General features: G+C 46.7%; 1 protein-coding gene across 2 annotated transcripts in view; it reads right to left on the bottom strand.

Annotated features, from left to right (window-relative positions):
* CHD1L (chromodomain helicase DNA binding protein 1 like) overlaps positions 1-21554 on the bottom strand; it is a 296369-nt gene that overhangs the window by 109945 nt on the left and 164870 nt on the right. For both annotated transcript variants that reach the window (XM_078658336.1, XM_078658337.1), the window contains exon 15: positions 2248-2407. In XM_078658336.1, coding sequence (XP_078514462.1) covers positions 2248-2407 — 160 coding nt within the window. The remainder of the gene's footprint in view (positions 1-2247; positions 2408-21554) is intronic.

Genomic DNA, 21554 nt, shown 5'->3' with positions numbered 1-21554 from the left:
TGGAAAGTATGACTAAGACACAAGTGACTACTGTTAAACATTTTGTTTCATGTTTGTCAGAATTGTCTTGTAGTGACAAAGGTGGGATAGGAAATGAGGCATAAAACATGCAGATATTTTAAATGCAGTTGTAAAGAACTGGAGCAAGATACTGTGTTACATCTACAGGACTTAATTGTAGTGTTTCTGGAAATTTTTAATTTTTTTGATGCATTTTCGCAAGAAAAGCTACAACATGAAGTTCTCACAAAAATAAAAAAATAAACTTCTGTAGATTATATGATTTGCAAACAGGCATTGACGGTGTCTTCAGAGCGTTTATGTCCAACAAGACTTTTCATCAGATCAGCATGGCTTTCTTTAATATTGACAATAGGGTATGGTCTTAATTATTTACTTCAGTTTGTTTATCACTTCTTAAACTGACCTTTTTGACCTATGTATTTTAGAAGCAAAAACAGATTAACCAATTTCTAACGTTTATATTGAAACACTAAGCAAACACTGATCAGCAGGATACGGGAATACCCTATTTTATTTTATTTATCTATCTAAACTTGTATTGCGCACAGCTACCCTCAATGGGTTTCCCGGCGCCAGGGACAGACAAGAGAAGAAAGCACAACCCTAGGCACAACTTCATTAAAAACCTTCATTAGAGTGCATCAGATAAAAAACAGTAATTTCACTTCACAAATATAAGATCCATTTCATTTGGTGAACAACTGCCCATTTGATCTGAAACCACCTCTTTTGTGAAAAATGTCACCTTCCCCCATTTTGTAGAAAGGTGACCAGGGCAGGTTCCAGAAGAGTGTGTTCCATAATCTATAACTTTGAACTTTCACAACATCCCCATTATACGAAATTCCCCTTGGACAAAAGAAGACTGCAAAACTGGACTCATACATGGTGTTTGTGATGTCTCAGAGCCATCAGGCAACCTTTCTTCATTTAGAAGTGTCTACTGAAAAGTGATACTTAATGCTGACAAAGTTCAAATTCAGTGCAACTCTATAGTAAGTGTGGTCATTGTAGTTGTGGGTGTTGTAAGACTGATCTCCAGGATGCTACACCTCCTAGAGCAGACTATCTATTAAAATGTGTGGTGCCATTCTCTGACAGAGACGGAAACCACATTGCAGGTTCTTGGACATAGTCCTTCAGTTTACCCTGAGAAAAATGAAATGTAAGACCTATATCTATTTTATTCTTGAATGCTGCAGAGAACGACATGCTTGCGCAGTTCTGTCAGCTTCACAGCCATTGGCATCGAAAATGACAATGGAGTTGGCGATGCATGTTAGTCACACAACAATGGACACAGGTAAGAAGTATGTAAATATTGTGTTAATCTTACAGAAATATACATATTGTTTTATATGCTACTATTAGAAGTTATTGTGTAGATGCAGAAAACTAAATGGTGCCAAGTTGCAAACAGGCATCATAAGAGATACAAGCCTACCAGAAAAAAGTTTGAGGAGGAGCTTCACTGGCTCAGCAGTGGAGGAGGAGGATCCTTATCAAGAACACACATTAAAGGTGATGAGGAAAATCAATACTTTGAGGTTCAAACAGAGAAACAGAAATGTTTTGATGGCCTTGTGCAAGGAACAACAGAAGGCTCTGGTTTCAAGGGAGAATGGTTTCATAGTTAAGGGATTGCCTAGCTCCAAATCTCATGTATTTGGAGTCAGAAAATAAGAGCAGATGAGATTGGTTTAAATGGAGAGTGAGGGAGAGGACAATGGAAGTCACTTTTAACAAAATGCTTTGCAGCCTCTAGTGCTGTATATTCACATGCTCTTCACAATCCTGTCATCTACTATAATGTTAGGGATTGGTTTTTTGAACACGCTGCATGTGGTACAGTTAGTACTTACAGCATTCCCAGGGCAAATCTAGACTGAATTCTGTTAATCCTTATGATTGAAGTTGGGAAGCCTGGAATTGATGCAGAAAGCGAGGGTTCCTGAGTAGCAGAAGCTGAACAAAAGTGCTCTTGGCCACAATGGTAATTTGCATTGTAGTACATAGAATTTTTATCTTAGGAGAAAATGTAACGAGTGTGTCTTTGAGGTGCAGCCGTGAGAAGAACTTCCATTTTGATTCAGTTTAGTTTCGAGTTGTCATTGCTCATCCAGCCCTCAGAATGTAATCAAAGGCAAACTACACCCGAAGAAGAAAGAGTATGCTCATTCTTCTAAGCAGAAACCTATGTTTAAATGCAGATCTGTAACTTACTTTCAGTCTCAGATTGTTCATTCTCTTCTGCTGGAAGTAACACATCCATCCATTCACCGTTTTTTGTCTGTCCAAGAATATTGATCAAATCCACGTCTTGAATGGTGCTTTCCTCTGTTGACAATAATGTGTCCAAGCCAAATTTCAGAATTTCACTTATCTTTAAAAAGGAAAGATATGTTGTATAAATATAGATATTTTAACTTTTTTTGCAGCTGTTACACACAGATACTTCGCAAAACAATTATTTCCGAAACAATTGAGGACTACACCATTGATGTTCCTTTGGTGTGACGTGGCCTACAACAATATCACAAATCGCACAGATTTAACTTTCTAATAAAACATCTTGTAAAAAGAGGTACAATTCATAACCTTCATTCTGTAGTATATAAAGTTATATAATAGAAGAATTACTCATGTACTACAAAATGCAATTCATAAACCATGACCTGGAAACGTATGCCACAACCTTTTCTTTACGAGAGGTATGTCTCTGTCGCTGTTGAAGATCAGCAGACTGCTGTGAAAGATGATTTAACTATGCACATCGGGTGGCATACTTTTATCCTGTACTTTTATTTAATACAACAGAACATTCTTAGAGTTATAGTCTTGTTTTTCTTCAATTGGAACAAGATGGCGGATGATAATTTTAAATGGAAAGCTCAGGTTACAAGGTATTCAGAATAAAGGGAACAATATGGCGACCCAGTGTTGTACATCAGTTCTAGAGCAAAGAACACATTGCTATAGATTTAGGAGTATACCATAATGAGTTTGTGTAAAGAATGGGCATGCATGTTTTGTTATCTGCAGGTGATTACTCTCACGAGGGCAAGGGCATAATAGATATGGAGGCTGGAGCATACTATTATCCAGCTGAAGGATATCCAATAAGAGGCCAATAGGTGTCAACACCCCACACGTTTGAGGGGGCGCTAGAGGGCCGACGCAAAAGATAGCCACACTTCTGTGAGGCCCCTGCGGACAGGCAATATCATCAGTCATCATCCCTGCTTTGGAATCATGAAATTAGCTGGAGCTGGCACACTAGATACATCCCTACTTGATGGATGCAGTCCCAATAAAAATTGCTGGCCAGTTCACCGTCTCCATGGCATACCGCCCCGCAAAGTGTGTCTGATGGAAGAATAAACACAATGGCAGCCCTGGCGTTTGAGCAGAGGACCCGTTGTTCACCTAGCACCAAGTTTATAGTCTGCGGTAAGTGCTAAGGAGTGGTGTGTGCCTGCGGAGGAGGCTGCTTGGCACTGCAGTGTGCTAGCTGCTGCCGGTTCTTCAGAGGCCTGGTACGGTGGTGTGGAGGGAAGCCCTGACTTCGCCATGCTTGGCGGCCCTGATGGTCAGGTAGCTCTGGGAGATGTGCAACTAAGATGTCCCCCTCCCCAGGCCATATTGATATGTCCATGGCTCGCAGATTGGAGCACTAGTGAGCTGCCCAGGCTATGTCCTCGCTTGAGGGCCTGGTGGACGCTGGGACCTTTCCTGTGTGCGGAGCAGGCGGCTGACAAGAGGAGTGTGGGCTGCTCTTCCCTGTGCTTGAGCTTCTGCCCCAGAGATCGGCTGTGCGTTGGACGACACAGCTGCCTTGGTCTAGTGCCTGCTGTGTGAAGGGACAGGGGCCCGGGCGCATCATGGTGCAGCTGGGCTATTGCAGGGGGCCCAAAGGACATACAATAGATGACCTCAGAGTGTGGTGAGAGACTACTATCCCTTCATACTGCTGCAAAACATAGCCTGTCCTTTCCTTGAGGCATGGTTCTGCTCATGCCATGCCTTGGCTCACAGGCTGTGAGTCTAGAGGGATGTTGGGACTCACTGGAGATGCTTGTGCTGCCATAGACTTAAGGGGGACCATTCATCTATCACCACCACCTGTCAGACTCCTGGCTGTAAACACTGTATGGAACATTACACTTGTAGTTGCAAGGGCTGGGACTATTTGATGCAGACGTGATGGTTATGTGTGTCCTTGATGAAGCTTTTTTGTGGTTTTGTGCGCTCTGCTGGGTTGGTCCCCTACCAGCTGCTGCATAACGTACTTCCATCATGCAAAAAGTTGACTATCAACAGACTAAGCTTCAGTTTGAGCCCCGATGAGGAACTAGGATAATGCCATTGCTGCCAAGAATGAAGACTTGGAGGCCACGTTGTGAAGAGAGGAGTAGTTTCTGTCCTGTAACTCCAGTTCTGTAGTAGGAGTATCTCTGTTATAGTCATAATCTAGTGAATAGTCCCGCCCATGTGCGTGGACCCCGGCAATCAAAAATAATCTCTTAAGTTGTCAGAAAATTGCAGAACTGCAAAGACACTTAAGAGAGAATTTAAAGACCACCGTGTTCCGACGACTGTAGTGCGGGAAAACTATGGCAAGGCCTGCGTGAATCTTGAGAGTACGATCGAGAGTTGGCTATTGCTACCACTGTCGTTGGCAGATCGTATAGCCCTCATCAAAATGGTAGTCTTGCCCCGTTTTCTGTACCTGTTTGTAAACATACCAAGAGTGTTGAATCTATCCTTCTTCAAGACGCTGCGGGGACACCTGCTTCGTTTTGTCTGGGGTGGTAAGACTGCGAGGGTTAGATGGTCTACTCTCACGCTGGGATATGAACGCGGCGGATTTGCGGTACCGGATTTCTATGTTTATTACTTGAGCGCACAAGCTCAATACCTGTATTACTGGTACAGGCCACATGCTTTCACGCCGCATGTTGCTGTTGAGCAGGGAGATGCGGCCCCGGTCCCATTGCATAGCATTGTCACACCCAGTTCGCGAGGTACTACTAAATCAGAGATAAACTCCATCGACGCAACGATATCCGCATGGCAGCGTATAGGACGACTGGCGCGGAAACTACCGCTGTACGCGCCGGACCTGCGACTGGAGTGGCATGGGCAGCTGTCGGTCACCGGCGAGGGCCCATCAATGAGAGTGCTGAGAGAGGCGGGAATCACTCACTTTAAAGACGCATACCCGAGCGGCACCTTCCTAAGTCAGGGAGACCTTGGACATGTGATGAATCAGACGCTCATGTTCAGCTTCGCGGTGCATAGACTGAGGAGTGCGGCTAGAGAGCATTACACTACTTTCCCGGAGGAGCCCCCAGCTCAGAGATCACTGCAGATGGTCCTAACGGTGTCTAATAACAAACATCTGCTGTCAAAGTTGTATGCGCTAATTAAAGATGAATCGGAAGGACCACTGGATGAAAGTTGGGCGAGATGGAATGCGTGTCTGGCTGAGGATGTCTCGGAAGATAACTGGAAGCATGTGTGCGGGCTGACTGGCACATTAAGTATGAATGGTAATCTTAGGATTATACACTTCAAGTACATACATCAAGTGTACTACACGCCAGCAAGACTACACAAATATGGTCTGCGGGATGCAGCGAGGTGTGAGAGATGTAGTCAAGACGACGCGGACTTCCTGGAACTGCCGGCCAGTAGCTGCCTTCTGGGAGGCAGTGGTGGATTGCCTGGGCGAAATGGTTGGTGTGGAGGTCCCATATACGCCACTGGCGTGCCTCCTATGCTGTATCCCACACATTAAAGGCGCGGGTGGCAAACTGGTGAGGTTGGCGCTGCTGATGGCGGCCAGAAGGGTGGCGCTGGCGTGGGGGAGGGGCAAACATCCGGGTCTGAAGGATTGGCTGGCTGATTTAGTATACTATAGGGATAGTCTTGGTGTCTATGTGGAGGAACTGCCCGTAAGGTCCAGGCCAAAAGACATTTGGGAACCACTGCGGACATATTTACTGGCCCATTCTGATGAGAGTACGGAGTGACACGATTGGGGAGGGGTGGGGTTCGCGAGGGAGGACCGGGGACGGGCCACCCCCCCCCCCCCGAATGAGATGCTGGAACACTAAGGTCTCTATTGCAACACTGGCTGCACACATGTAACATTCTTTTAGATATTGACGAGGCGATAGGAGATAGCGGACTGTTTTGAGTTTCATTTTCTTTTTTTAAGTTGTTTTTTGCCTTAATTGACCAAGGAAGGTATGCTGCCAATAACATTGGCGAGATTTGCACATGCTGAACCTACTAAATGGACATGTTATGCATTAGAAGGTACTTTGAACTGAAGTGGGTTGGTGCACGGGAACAACGTGTAAAATCTCATATAAGTAATGCGCTATCCTAAGTTGGCGGATATGTATTGATTGTTGCAGCTATGTATGGCAGCTATGTATGGCATCTCCCTTTATTGTTCAATAAAGATTTAAAAAAAAAAAAAGTTAAAAAAAAAAAGAGAATTTAAAGACAGATAATGCAGCCTATATCCACAGGCTACACTGTCCAGTACTTCAACTAGAAATTCCACCAAAAGAACACACAAATAGCACAGCCTGCCCAGTTTCTTCCATAGAGAAACTTGCCTCTACCAGTAAAAGCCTCTGGAATGATAGAGAGGAAGGCATGGACAGACAAGCCCCATAGGCTGCCATTATGTGGCTTAAATAGGATACTGTGCCTTTAAGAGAACTTTCCAGAACTTTTCCCAGTATCCCAGAATGCACAGCAGGTCCCTCTTACTTTCAGTTCTTTTTGAAGGCGTAACACGCCAGACCTGTAGCATTCCTTACATGAATATCTTTCTCCACCGGGGAGGCGGGAGGGCGCTTATGACTATAACAGAGATACCCCTACTACAGAACTGGAGTTACAGGACAGAAAGGATTAGTTACTTACCTGTAATCCTAGTTCTCTTCCAGGGGTATCCTCATCAAAGTCATAAGCATTAGAATATTCCCGCCCATGTGCGGGACCCCGGAAACACTATATTATATGTGCCCCACATATATATACTCATATATATATAAATACATATATATATATATAACATGCAATAGCAGCCAATAAAAACAGAGCTGAAATATACTGTGTAGAATTTCCACCATACATGTAATAATAATAAGCATTAGAAACATGAGAAACAACAAAAAAGTTTGTTTATAAATTGTTTTAATGCTCAGAAAGCAGTAGAAATTCTTATAACTCACTGGAAGCATAGAAAGCTCCCAGGCTGCATTGCAAACACACAGTCTAAAAAGACTGAAAAGCTAACCTGTAGCTGCATAGCAATAAACTGACACCGTGCCTTTAAGGCACTCATGACCCCCAGTATCCCATCATGCCTCAGGGGTGACAGTTAGGTCAGTTGTTCTTTTCGGAGACTGAAAATAAACCCAATAACAAATAGGTTAACAATATCTCCTTATTAAAGAATGTCCTTTGCCCGGGGAGGCGGGAGGGTTGCTTATGACTTTGATGAGGATACCCCTGGAAGAGAACTAGGATTACAGGTAAGTAACTAATCCTTCTCTTCCAGGGGATCCTCATCAATAGTCATAAGCATTAGAATAGAATAGCGAGCCTCACCTCATCTCCCTGCGGGCAAAGGAGTAACAATACAGTAATAAACCATATTAAGCCTAGTAAACACTAAGCTCGTATAGGCCGTAGGCTACCCAAATAGATTCCTCAAAGAGGCTTGTCCTACTTGAGTATCGGCCCTGGAATCAGACTCGAGACAGTAATGTCTCGTAAAGGTATGAACTGATTTCCAAGTCGCAGCCTTGCATATCTCCGACATTGGAATGTCGTGCAAGAAGGCTACTGTAGCGGCCTTCCCTCTAGTGGAATGCGCTTTGGGTGACTGCAACAAAGGCTTGCCTGCAAGCTGATAAGCCAATTTTATGCAAGAGACAATCCATCTCGCGATGGACCTCTTGGCCGCTGGAAAACCTGTTCGCATTGAACCATAGTTCACAAACAGTTGATCCGTTTTCCTAATCCCTTTGGTCATTTCCAAATAGAACTTGAGCACTCTTTTAAGATCTAAGGAGTGAAGTGACCGCTCGGCTGGGGTCGTAGGATTTGGAAAAAATGACGGGAGGGAAATGGATTGATTTATATGAAAATCAGAGATGACTTTAGGTAAGAAAGCAGGATGAGCCCTTAGGACTACCCTATTGTGATGAAAGATAGTGTATGGTTCTTTCGCACAGAGAGCTTGAATCTCGCTGACTCTGCGAGCCGAGGTAATCGCCACCAAAAAGGCCGCCTTCCAAGAGAGATGCTGCAAAGAGGCCTTGTGGATGGGCTCAAAAGGTGGTGACATTAACCTGGATAGCACCAGGTTTAATTCTCATGGAGGAGAAGGATTTCGCACAGGGGGATAGACTTTCTTCAACCCCTGGAGGAAGTCCTTAACCACTGGAACCTGAAAGAAAGAAACCTGATCTGGTGATTTTCTGTATGCAACTATGGCTGACAAATGCACCCTAATAGAAGCGTATTTCAAACCAGCAGTAGCTAGGGAAAGGAGGTATGGCAAGATGACGTCCTCCTGTCCTTTAGTCGGGTCAAGGTGATGATCTCTACACCATAAGAAAAACCGCTTCCACTTAAACGCATAAGATGCTCTCGTGGAAGGTCTCTTGGCCTCCTTTAAAATGTTCATGCACTCAGGAGGCAAGTTCAAATGCCCATATTGCAGGACCTCAGGAGCCATGCTGTTAGGTTCAATGATGGGAGGTTGGGATGCATTATCCTCCCGTTCATCTTGCTCAACAGGTCCGGCCTGCAAGGGAGTCGTCTGTGTGGACACACAGACAGATGTAGAAGGTCCGGGTACCACCACTGCCGCGGCCAATCCGGAGCTATCAGGATCATGTCCATGTTCGACCTGCAGAGCTTGGAAACTACTCTCGGAATCAGAGCCAGGGGAGGAAACGCGTAAGCGAATGTCCCTGACCAATCCATCAATAGAGCATTCCCCTGAGTCCCTGGCCGGTGGAACCTGGACGCGAAGGCATGGCATTTGGAGTTTTCGTCGTCTGCAAACAAATCTATGGTTGGACGACCCCAGCAACGAAAAAGCTCTTCCACCACTTCGTCGTTTAGCACCCAGTCTGGCTGATCTTCGAAGTGCCTGCTGAGTGCGTCTGCTTTTACGTTCAACTCGCCTGGAAGGTGCACCGCCACTATCGTGAGGCCTCGAGAGAGGAGCCAATGCCAGATTGCCTGAGCCTCTCGAGACAGAGGGCGAGATCTTGTGCCTCCTTGTTTGTTCAGATAGAACATGGTGGTCGTGTTGTCCGTCTGAACTAGGACTGAGTTGGACTCTATCGCTGGTAAAAAAGCTTTGAGAGCCAGGAATACCGCTCTGAGTTCCAGCATATTGATGTGGTATGTCTGCTCCTGCGCAGACCACAGGCCTTGAATCTGAAGCGGACCCATATGTGCTCCCCAACCTTGCAGAAAGGCATCCGTCACTATCGACTGGTTTGGAAGAGGCTGGTGAAACCGAACCCCCACCAGCAGATTCTTTCTTCGTGTCCACCATTTGATGGCGTCTTTCGTCGCTTGGGAGAGCTTGATGCGATCCTCCCAAAGTCCTGTCGCCTGGTCCCATTGATCCTCCAGGGCCTGCTGTAGAGGCCGCATTCTCAGCCTGGCGTTTGGGATGAGAAAGATGCAGGATGCCATGGAACCCAGCAGGGATGCTACTTGTCGGGCTGTTGGAAGCCGAGATTCTAGCAGAATTCCACATTTCTGGTTCAGGGAAAAAAGTCTCTCCTCCGAAGGAAACGCTTTTCCCACTTTTGTGTCCAGAACGGAGCCTAGTTAGTGAATTGACTGTGTAGGCCGCTGGACTGACTTCTCCAGATTCACATGGAGACCGAGCCTGTGCAATTGGAGAAGACACAGATGTAGATCGTGTTTTACCCGCACTGGAGACGGACCTTTTAGGAGCCAGTCGTCCAAGTATGGGTATAGGAAGAGTCCCTTCTTGTGCAAGAAAGCCGCCACCACTGCCATGCATTTGGTGAAGACTCGTGGTGCGGACTTGAGACCGAAGGGTAGCACTGTGTACTGATAGTGTTTGTTCCCTACGACAAACCTCAAGTACTTGCGATGTTGTTGAGCAATTGGGATGTGAAAGTACGCATCTTGCAGGTCCACCGAACACATCCAATCTCCGACTTGAAGATGTGGGCATATTTGGTGAAGAGCCAGCATGCGGAACTTTTCTCTGATGATGATCTTGTTTAGAAGTCGTAGATCGAGTATTGGTCTGAACTTGTCCTCCTGATCTTTTTTGGGGACAAGAAAGTACCTGGAGTAAACTCCCTTTCCTCTTTGAGCGAGAGGAACCTCCTCTATCGCTCGCTTTTGTAGTAGGACTGTTACCTCTCTTCGGAGCAAGCTTAGTTGGTGAGGGGAAGCGCTCTTTGGAGGTATGTTCTTTGGAGGAGCAAGGAAACGTAGTTTGTATCCATTGCGCAGTATATTCAGCACCCACTGATCCTTGGTGATGCTGACCCACTCTGCCAGGTGTTGTGAAGCACTTCCTCCCACTGGAGTGGGCAACGGCGCCAGAGGAAGCCACTGATCAGACTTTTCCTCCTCTTGTAGTGGTAGAGGATTGTTGATGACCTCCTCTACCTCTGCCAGGTTTACCCCGAAACTGGGGTTTTCCTTGGGCTTTACTTTGGGACCATTGAGGGGTTTGAACCCTCTGTTGAGCCCCTCTCCCCCTGTTGGGCTTGAAACGACGCTTGAACTCTTTCTTCTTTTCCAAGCCCACCGCTTTCACTGTGTCCAGTTCCGTCTTCATTCGGGTCATTTCTTCGTCAGCATGCTCACCGAAAAGAGCGGAACCCGAAAAGGGGAGATTAAGGATGCGATGTTGAGCATCCGGCTTCAGGCCTGTCAAGCGCAACTATGCCGATCTCCTGGCACAAACCCCATGAGAATAGGAATGCGCCGACAGGACAGCACCATCCGCAGCCGTGCTCATCATCTGATTCGCCACCAGACATCCTTCAGTCACGGTCTCTTCAAAGTCCTGTTGGTCTTCTTTTGGCAGCTTGGCTTTGAACCTTTCCATAGAGTCCCATAAGGCTCTGTCGTACCGACCCAGAAGTGCAGCCGCACTAGAAACTTTAAGAGTCGACGCAGCTGAGTTGCAAACCTTGCGACCCCAGGAGTCTTGCGTCTTGCTGTCCTTGTCTGGGGGGACGGAAGAAGAACCTGCCACTGCGTGTGTCTTCCTCGCCGCCGCCACAATAACAGAGTCTGCTGGCGGGTCCGATCTTACAAAAACCGGGTCAGAAGAGGCCGGTTTGTATTTCTTTTGGATGCGGGCTGGCACCGCTCTGATAGCCGCCGGAGTTAGGAATACCTCCTTGACAGGATCTATAATCCCCGGAACTAATGGCAGTAGAGGACGGGTGATCGCCTTTTTGTGTAAAGTCTCAAAAATGACTGTCGTCGTAACCTGAGGGACAGACATTTCAATGTTCAGCTTCTGAGCTCCTCTTTGTAAGACGTCCAGATACGTGCCAATGTCATCCACTGGGGAAGATCGGGACGTAGGACTGTCCGTCAAAGTAGGGGAGTAGTCCCTCTTGGAAGACCTGGAAGAAGAGGTAGAGGAAGTAGACGGAGTTCGTCGACGTCTACGGTGGACACTGTGCCTCCTCTCTTTTGATCGTTTCGAAGGCTCTTCTCGTCTAGGAGAGCGAGACCTGACCCGCTCCTCTGGGTCTTTACTGGGAGATCGGGTCCTTCTGGGAGATCTGGTTGGTGTTCTCACAGGAGATTTGCGCCTGGGAGGGCTATGCTTGTCCATCTCCTCCACCAGATCCTGAAGAGGAGACCTATGCTGCGAGCTGGCATAGTCTTGCATACGCTTTGCAGCCCCAGAATCTCTCCAGTGGTCCAAAGACCTGTACCATCTAGGTGACAGTCTGACTTTATCCGCCCAAGGGTCCGTCCGACGCACAGGTGATTTGCGTACCGGACTTCTGGACTTTGAAGATGCAGTTGAGGAGCCAGAGGACCTTGAGGTGGAATGACGGGAAGCTGATTCCGTTACCATCACCACATCTGAACATCGACGCCGAGCGATCTTCCCTCGTGGTCGAGTGCTTTCGGGGAGTCGGCGGATCAAACAATCTTGTTTTAGAATGTCTATGCGAGGATGTATGGTCTCTCGACGTCGAGCAGCCGCCGACGGAGTTCCACGTCTCGACGTCGAACGGCGAGTACCGGCCGTCGACGGAGCCCTCTCTCTCGACGTCGACCGACTATGCCCAGTCGTCGACGGAAGTCTCGACGTCGAACGACGATGTCCTGTCGTCGACGAAGTACCCTGCCTTGACGTCGAGTGACGATGTCTAATCGTCGACGGAGGTCTTTCTCTCGACGTCGAACGGGGATGATCAGCCGTCGACGGAGATTTCTGCCTCGACGTCGAATGTCTGTGCGACGACGGTGGAGGGGTATTGGACACCCTCGACGCCGAGAGCTGACGAGACACCGACGGAGACTGCATCCTCGACGCCGATCGACTCTTCCCTGTCGACGGCGGAGGGGTCTTGGTCCTCGACGCCGAACGTCGCTTCTTCGACGACGGCGGAGGAGTCACATTTCTCGACGCCGGTCGACGTCTGGATGACGACGGCGGAGGGGTGACCTCCCTCGACGCCGGTCGTCGCCTGGTTGACGACGGCGGAGGGGTCTTGGAACTCGACGCCGTCCGTCGCCCGGTTGACGGCGGCGGAGTTCCCTTCCTCGACGTCGGACGTCGCCTGGTTGACGCCGGAGGGGATTTCGACGATGGAACTGGATCCTTCGACGTCGTCGACGTACCTGGTCTTCTCTTCGACGGCGAGCCGACGGTAGTTTAGACGATGAATGATCCACCGGTGGTTCTTTTCTCAGCGCCGAGCCCGACGCTGAGGGTGAGGGGCGTGAAGACTTCTTTCTGGAAGATGAATGAGTCTTCTTGGAGCCCTTCCTCACCGGAGATCTTCCTCTTGATGACCTATGAGCTAGGCCATAAATGCGAATCCTCTCCCTGTCTTTTAAAGTTCTTCCTGACAGGTGTTCACAATGAGGACAGGTGCCTGGATCATGTTCCTCAGGCAGACACAGGATACAGACGTCGTGGTTGTCTGACTAGGCCTTCTTGTTGCCACAAGAAGGGCATTTGTCAAAGAGTGAAGGCATTTTCAGGAGAAAATGCTCACCAAAATGACTGAAAAAGACAGTATCTTACTTGACTAGATGTTAAATGTCGAGTAAGAACAAAAAATTGTCAAAAGTGAAGAGTTTTTCTCTCAAAAAACAGGAAAATTAGTGGAGCTGTGTAACCAGGGTCCTTCTCTGAAGGAGCCGGAAAGAACAACTGACCTAACTGTCACCCCTGAGGCATGATGGGATACTGGGGGTCATGAGTGCCTTAAAGGCACGGTGTCAGTTTATTGCTATGCAGCTACAGGTTAGCTTTTCAGTCTTTTTAGACTGTGTGTTTGCAATGCAGCCTGGGAGCTTTCTATGCTTCCAGTGAGTTATAAGAATTTCTACTGCTTTCTGAGCATTAAAACTATTTATAAACAAACTTTTTTGTTGTTTCTCATGTTTCTAATGCTTATTATTATTACATGTATGGTGGAAATTCTACACAGCATATTTCAGCTCTGTTTTTATTGGCTGCTATTGCATGTTATATATATATATGTATTTATATATATATGAGTATATATATGTGGGGCACATATAATATAGTGTTTCCGGGGTCCCGCACATGGGCGGGAATATTCTAATGCTTATGACTATTGATGAGGATCCCCTGGAAGAGAACTACTCCTTCTGTAGTAGGGGATCTCTCTGTATAGTCATAATCTAGTGAATAGAATGGCAAGCCCATCCCCACACCAAAGCGGCGGTGGAGAAAAGAGAAATAACACCACTATTGTGCGAATAGATTTCGCAGCGAAGCCTGCTCAACCTGAGCGTCTGTCCTGGCATTAGAGTCCAGGCAGTAATGCTTAGCAAAGTTATGGACCGACTTCCAAGTGGCCGCCTTGCAGATTTCTGCAATAGGAACATTACGGAGCAAAGCAGTCGTGGCAGCTTTGCCCCTAGTGGAATGAGCCTTAGGTTTACCTCCTAAGGTCTTATTAGCTTTTTGGTAACATAGCTGTATGCAGGACACAATCCACCTAGAGATAGACTGCTTAGAGGTCGCAAGACCCGTCCTGACCGATCCATAATTGATAAACAATTGGTCTGACCTACGAATATCTTTGGTTTATCCAGATAAAATTTCAACACCCTCCTAACATCCAGGGAATGCAGGGACCTTTCCGCTGGAGAGGAAGGATTCTGAAAAAACGTAGGCAAAGTTATCGTCTGGTTGACATGAAAATCAGAAATTTCGCTTGGGAAGAAATTTAGGGTGAATACGCATAAAAACCTTAGCAGCATGAAATACAGTATAAGGTTCTTGGCAACACAACGCCTGAATTTCACTCACCCTGCGGGCCGATGTAATGGCTACGAGGAACACCGCCTTCCAGGACAGGTGCTGCAACGAAGCCTTATGAATAGGTTCAAAAGGCTCCTTCATCAATCAGGACAGCACCACATTCAGTTCCCATGAAGGCGAAGGAAGCCTGACAGGAGGGAATACTTTCTTCAAACCTTCCAGAAAATCTTTGATCACAGGGATCTGGAAGAAGGAAGTCTGTGAAGGGCATTTCCTGTAGGCAGTCAAAGCAGCGAGATGAACCTTAATGGAATTAACATTAAGTCCAGACTGCGCCAAATGTAGAAGGTAAGGAAGAATGACATCCTCCTTGCACGTCGTAGGGTCATAGTTCTTGGACTGGCACCAGACACAGAACCTCTTCCACTTGTAAGCATAGGAAGTCCGAGTGGAAGGTAGTTTAGACTCCTTCAGTATGTCCATGCAATCTTCTGGCAGATTCAAATGACCATATTGCACTATCTCAGGAGCCATGCCGCCAAACTCAAAGACGAGAGGTTGGGGTGCAACATCTGTCCCCCGAACTTCGTGAGAAGGTCCGGCCTGCATGGCAGCCGCATGTGAGGAAGGAGAGACCGGTGAAGCAGGTCCGTGAACCACCACTGTCTGGGCCATTCCGGGGCAATCAGGATCATCCGCGCCCTGGACTGGGACAGTTTGATGAGCACCGCCGGAATCAGGGGAATGGGTGGAAAAGCGTACAGAAAGCTGTTCGACCAGTTGATCCATAGCGCATTCCCCAGCGTCCCAATGTGGAAAAGTAAATTTTGCCATGTTCTGTGTCCCTACGTGTCATCCATCATATGTTATGTGTGCATGATTAAATATGCATATGCATTCCCCATGTTCGATTAATGACGCAATTATAGTTGTGTCCATCTCTAGTATGCCAGTTTCCAGCCCTCGTGAATACTACGAATATCAGGCCTATGTAAAGCTACGTTGCCACGTTTCTCAGTGTGCACGTTATTCTATTATAAAGTCCCCGTTTCTAGGCCTCAAAAGGGCCTGGACACCAGATTCAGCTCCTGTCTCCTGAAGCCTCGCTGAGGAGCGATACAGCCCCCACCTGTATCCTCGACCCTTCACTTACTTCCTGCCTCGCAGTGCCCGGTCCAGCCTGGTGCAGCCTCTGAGTCTGCCAAGAATATGTTATGATTCTAGTTATCAGTTCAGTCCTCCTTCTCTGCATTCCTAAGCTACTGAACTGCATCAATAGTTTCCGTCATTGTCTAGCCTTCACGTCTCCACGTTAGAGAAATACTGCATTTAATGGTCATTTAATATTCTTCATCACGCACTACATGTAGAATAATGCATGGTCCAGTCTTAGAATCAAGTTAGCTTTTCCCCTCCTGACTTCTAGTTTATATCAACATGTTCTCTAAACATCAGATACTAGATACTGTTTAGGTACATGTCGCCCTGACTCTCCAGACTTCAGTCTCTGCTCCTAGCACAGAGTTCAAAGCCCCCAGCTTCTCCTAGTGATACGTCATTGCTAGTTTGCGCGCACCATCAGGTTAGAGGTCCCGGCTCCTTAGGTAGCCCCCTCCATGGTTTCCGCCCCATTCATGACATATTCTGTTACGTTTGCATCACATGTCTATGTATACGCCCTGTTACACCTCTTTTCCCCCTTATCTTTCGCGACTGCTACGCGTCACGCCTTCTGCTCCACCCACTGCTACGCCTACTGCAATGTAATGCTATGTGTTTGCGTTATGTATATATGCTCATGTATTGTTATTAAAGGTCAGCGCGCTCATCCCAGACCTAGCCCCAGCAGCTGCTGGGCCCTGCCATCCTATTCCTATGCAGGTTGTCCTGTTCCTGTCCTTATGCTGTATTAAACCTGCAAAACTCCTACTACCTCGAATCTTGACTCTTATTTATTGAGCTATCTGTTATGATATATGTCTAGTCAAAAAGAGAGGTATTATTTATTTATTTACCACATAATGGCGCCCGAATAGGGACTTGCCCTTTCCCCACGCGTCGGTGAAGCCACGCCGACCCCCTGACCCTCTGCAGTCGTGACGGAACTCTTCTGTGCACCGGCAGATATTTCTGCTTCAAGTATCCCTCAGGCCCACGGAGGAGACGGAGGAGGCGGTCCAGCATCCAAACGAGACGGTGGAGGAACGCGGCGAGTCCCGACCAGAGCCCAAGCCAAGAGTTCAAGGTCCGAGGTATCCGGAGGCCCACCCGTAACTGAAGTCCGAAGTTCGTCATCCGTCGTCGTAGCAGTCCAGTCCAGTCCGAGGCCTTCCGTTCTTGCTGCCCGGTGAGTACCATTACTGGGGTAGTATCTAGACAGGGTCAATCTAAATTGACTCTGGTCCGTGGGTTGGTGGTACACAGACTCACAAACGAAGTGTTCACCTAGGTGGATACGGGTCTTGATGCGTCCCTTTATGGGACCGGTATGTTCCGTACTGTTTCAGCAGTGCATCCAGTAACTCTAGTCTGTTCCGTTCTCGAGAAATTCTTGTGTTTCTGTTCTCAGTATTCCAGGTAATATTCTGTCCGAACTGTTATGTTATGATATTGTTCAATGTATTTCCAATGTCGTGGTATGCCTGAATTGTTTTCCCAGTTGTTATCGTTCCTCGTGTATTGTATTGTGTTCCGATTCAAGTTTACAATGTCTCTCTTTTCGAGATTACGTCAGCTAAGAACTAGAAAAGGTTTGTTAGAAGAAGCAGTTCCTGTTCCGCCGAGGGACAGTCCAGGTCACTTTATGTATCAGAAGCATGGCATAAGCGCCATATTGTATCTAGATTTATGGGTAGAGTATACCAAACAGTTAGAAGAAAAGTATAGATGGCCCGTATCGGGTACATGGGATGCCGAATGCATCATGCGAGTAGAAGAAGCATTATGGAAAAAGAAAGCCAGACAGTCACAGAAAGATGCCATCGAGTTATGGCGCAAAGAAGCTCATAAAAGAACTGAAAAGGAAATCAGAAAGTCAGAATTAAGTAGAGAATCCTTAGAACGAGCACAAGAAAAAGAACTAATCGAGATTGGTGAACAAGTCAAAGCCGAACAGTCAGACAGACAGAGGCATGCCCTTATTAGGGGTATGTATCCTCTCCTTGCCGAGGGCTTGCCAAAAGCGACCCCAGAGGCATCCAGTAATTTCCCGCCACCATTAGTTCCGACCAAGCTACGTCACAAACAGACCGCAGCTGATATTTTTATTTCGTCCTATTTGGACGACACAGTCCCAGAATATGCAAATCCTGTTCGTGCTCCGCCAGTCCCTGTAAATCAGGCACTTCCCGCTCCTCCAGACACCGGAGTACCCGTTACGGTACCCCCGGTCCAGCCCGCCATACAAGTCCAGCCTACATTTCCATTTCCCACTCTGCCAGGACGAAGAGCCTCAGTAGACGTAGACTCCAGTTTAGGGGCCGCAGGAGGAGGTACTCCTCAAACCCCGCCGCCACACAAGCGTTTAACGTTAGCCGAATTACATGCACAAGCGTCACAGCGTACGCCTAGACATCAGACTGTAGCAGAAATAAGAAAATCCCTTGCCGAATGCGGCTATGATCCAGTCCCAGGCGAGGATAATATGGTCTTATATTCATTCCGCGTAAGAAAGGTGGCCGAGTATCTAGTCACCTTACCGAATATGAAAGAAGATCTAGACAGAATATATCGTTTCATCCGTACAGGGGATGATCCAGAAAGTATTAGCGAGGCCATGTCTCAAAGGAAAGCCGAGATCCAGCTCATGATATTAAAGTTTCTGATAAATTGTCTAATAAGAGAACAAGATTACCCGTCTAAAGATCCGGCCGAAATGAAAATCCTGACAAGGTGGAGTGATAATATAGCCGAGGGTAAGCACAAGACCGTCGGTGCTATGGAGAGTATGTACAAGAAAATCCGTAGAGAAATAATAAAGATACACGAACAACGTAAAGCAGCACAAGTAAGCGAGAAAGAAAGTAACTCTGATACTGAAGAGGTAGAGGACGAGAATCCCGCCAGAATAGCGTATGTAGGAAAATCTAGATTTCCAGATCGCCATTTACGCCTAGAACACAAGTCTATTTTTCATTCTCCAGCACCAGAACAAGGTTCACTAGAACAAGTGTTTCAAGCTACCGATCACATTCTGAAATCACGAATCGGTTACAGTGAGTTAAGTACCATGCATGAACAAGAACTAGCCCGATCAGCAGTCCGATGGATTACTGATTCTACCACTTTTCCAGACGAAATAGTGGCACAAATGTTTCTGAAAATGCCCCCAGCCGAGCAACGACTGGCGGGTATGTATATGATTCAGCACCTCATTACATTGTATGAGGGTCAGCACTCTGATCCAGGCCCGTTACATGATGTCCTGAACGAGTTACTCCAGTATAGATGGAAAGGTCTAGGTACCGATTTAATTAGTGTCATTCTAGAACAGCGTCACAAATATAGAACGTTTCTGAACCCGCATTTTGTTCATGCCTCACCCCCAGAAAGTAAACCATTTTACATGGAGAGACAGAATCCGTTACGAGAAGTCCACCCAGTTAAAGGAACGGGTGGCGAAATGCAGCGAGTGTTTGTTTACACTCCAATTACAAAGATGGAACTCCTCGAGATGAAGAAATTAATTCCCTGTCATGACAAAGATCCAGCAGGGTTCCATAGAGAATTAAAAGACATGCTCCGTATGGGAGAATACACATACCCAGATATAATTAAAATGTTAAAGGTTCTGCTGCCCGCAGGGGTGTATGAAAAGCTCAAGGAAAAAGAATGGGAGGTGGGAGAGAAAAAGATCGATTGGGCAGTCCTAGAAGCTGAAGACAAGGCACGAGTACCAGGTACCGGTCTTGGAGATAAATGTAAAGAATTACCAGAATTATTAATACAAGTTTTACCTAGATTATTGACAACTAGAAAAGAAGACTGGGATGCAATCTCAGCCTGTAAACAGAAACAAGATGAGGATATTAGTGATTTTTATTCTAGATTTGAAAAATGTTTCAGTATCAACAGTGGCCTCAAGACAAGTAGTGAGTCATACCCTCACCTTTTTGTTACTAAACTAGTCGAGAATTCAAGCCCACCAATTAAAAATCGAGTTCTGAAAGTCGAAGGTACCTGGCAAGCTAATACCCCGTCCCAGATGTTGCAAATGCTTCAATACCACCAGAATAGAATCAGAGAAGAACAAGAACACGAGAGAAAACGTATGAAAGACACGAAAATGAAAGTACTAGTTGCACAATCTGTTCCTCAAGACAGTCAGAAGAGGGGTCCGAATCAAGCCAGTCATCCTGCAGCTCCCGTTAAAGGGAACTGCAATTATTGTAAACAGCCAGGTCATTTCATAAATGAGTGTGCAGTCCTGAAACACAACATAGCTACTGGTAAGACTAAAGAAAGACCACGTCCGCCTAGACAAGAACAAGTTTCACAGATTCCTCAGCCACAGAATGCACCACAGACAGTTACCGCACCGCAGCCTATTGCTGCAACACAGCATGTTACATCGCAGATGTACCAGTATGCACAGTCTGAGTATCCAGAGTACCAGCAGTATTCATGAAACAGCCTAGAGAGGGAGGTAGGCTTGCCCCTCATCGAGATACCTGTAGATCAAGAAGGTCCCTATGTTCACAGTCAAGTATTAGGGAAAGACAGAAAGTTTTTGATTGATACAGGGGCAAGTAGGACCACAATTAGTCACGCAGAAGTTCCAGGGGCTCCGCTCTCAGGCTCAAGAAATGTTTCCCTTGGATTTTCAGGAAAACCTATCGTAAATGAGATTTCAAAGCCAGTTACTCTAGAAGTAGGTCCATTGTCCCGCACTACTGATCTGTTACTTACTAAGTCATGTCCAGAAAATCTATTAGGCATTAAGACACTGAAAGAGTTAGGTGCAGTTATATGCTGTTCCCCAGAGGGAATACGATTGTTCCTACGTGACTTCAAGGGTCACTATGTATTACGAGATTTTGATTCAAGACTGTCTAATGTCCCGCAGCACTTATGGGCGCAAGGTCCAACTGATGTAGGTTACATGCAAATCACACCCTATCGTGTGACTCTCAAGCCAGGTGTAGTGTTACCACGAATCAGACAGTACAGATTGCCACCTGAGGCTGTAGCAGCCTTATCCAAAATTATTGACGAGCTTATTGCTCAGGGAGTGGTTGTAGAAACTGACTCCAATGTATGTAATTCTCCGATCATTCCAGTCATGAAACGTACTGATCCAAATGCACCCCCAGTATATCGATTAGTGATTGACCTACGAGAGCTTAATAAATGTATTATTCCTCAGTACCCAGTTGTCCCAGACATCTCTTCCCTATTAACGGCCATTGATTCCGAAGCCACGTTCTTCACTGTCATAGACCTCAAGAACGCATTTTTCAGTGTTCCTATTCATCCAGACAGCCAGTTCCTTTTCGGATTTTGTTTAAATGGAAGGAGCTATATGTTTACACGAGCTCCTCAAGGTTTCACAGAAAGTCCTAGTATTTACAGTCAAGCACTCAAGAGACAACTAGACAACATTCACATGCCAACTGACACTGCCCTGCTCCAGTATGTCGATGATCTACTGATCACAGCCCGTTCCGAACGTGGTTGCGAGCGAGCATCCCTTACAGTCTTGTATTTTCTAGCCGAGATGGGGCACAAGGTGTCCCCTTCTAAGCTTCAAGTCTGTGTCCAGCAAGTGGTCTACTTAGGACACTTACTGTCCAAGAGGGGTAGGCAGTTGACACCAGACCGTATCCAGTTAATAGCGAGTCTTCCCCAGCCCAAGACCCAGAAGGAGGTACGTGCTTTTATCGGCCTTACTTCTTATTGCAGACAATGGATTCCCCAGTATGCATTTCTAGCCAAGCCACTGATACAGTTAACGACACAGGAGGCAGCCGTATCGACTGTCCTCCCTTGGACA

Source organism: Lissotriton helveticus, chromosome 8 (genome assembly GCF_964261635.1).
Source record: "Lissotriton helveticus chromosome 8, aLisHel1.1, whole genome shotgun sequence".
In the NCBI taxonomy this organism is placed as follows: domain Eukaryota; kingdom Metazoa; phylum Chordata; class Amphibia; order Caudata; family Salamandridae; genus Lissotriton; species Lissotriton helveticus.
The sequence above is the reverse complement of the archived record's forward strand: the minus strand, read 5'-3'. Positions and strand labels throughout refer to the sequence as shown.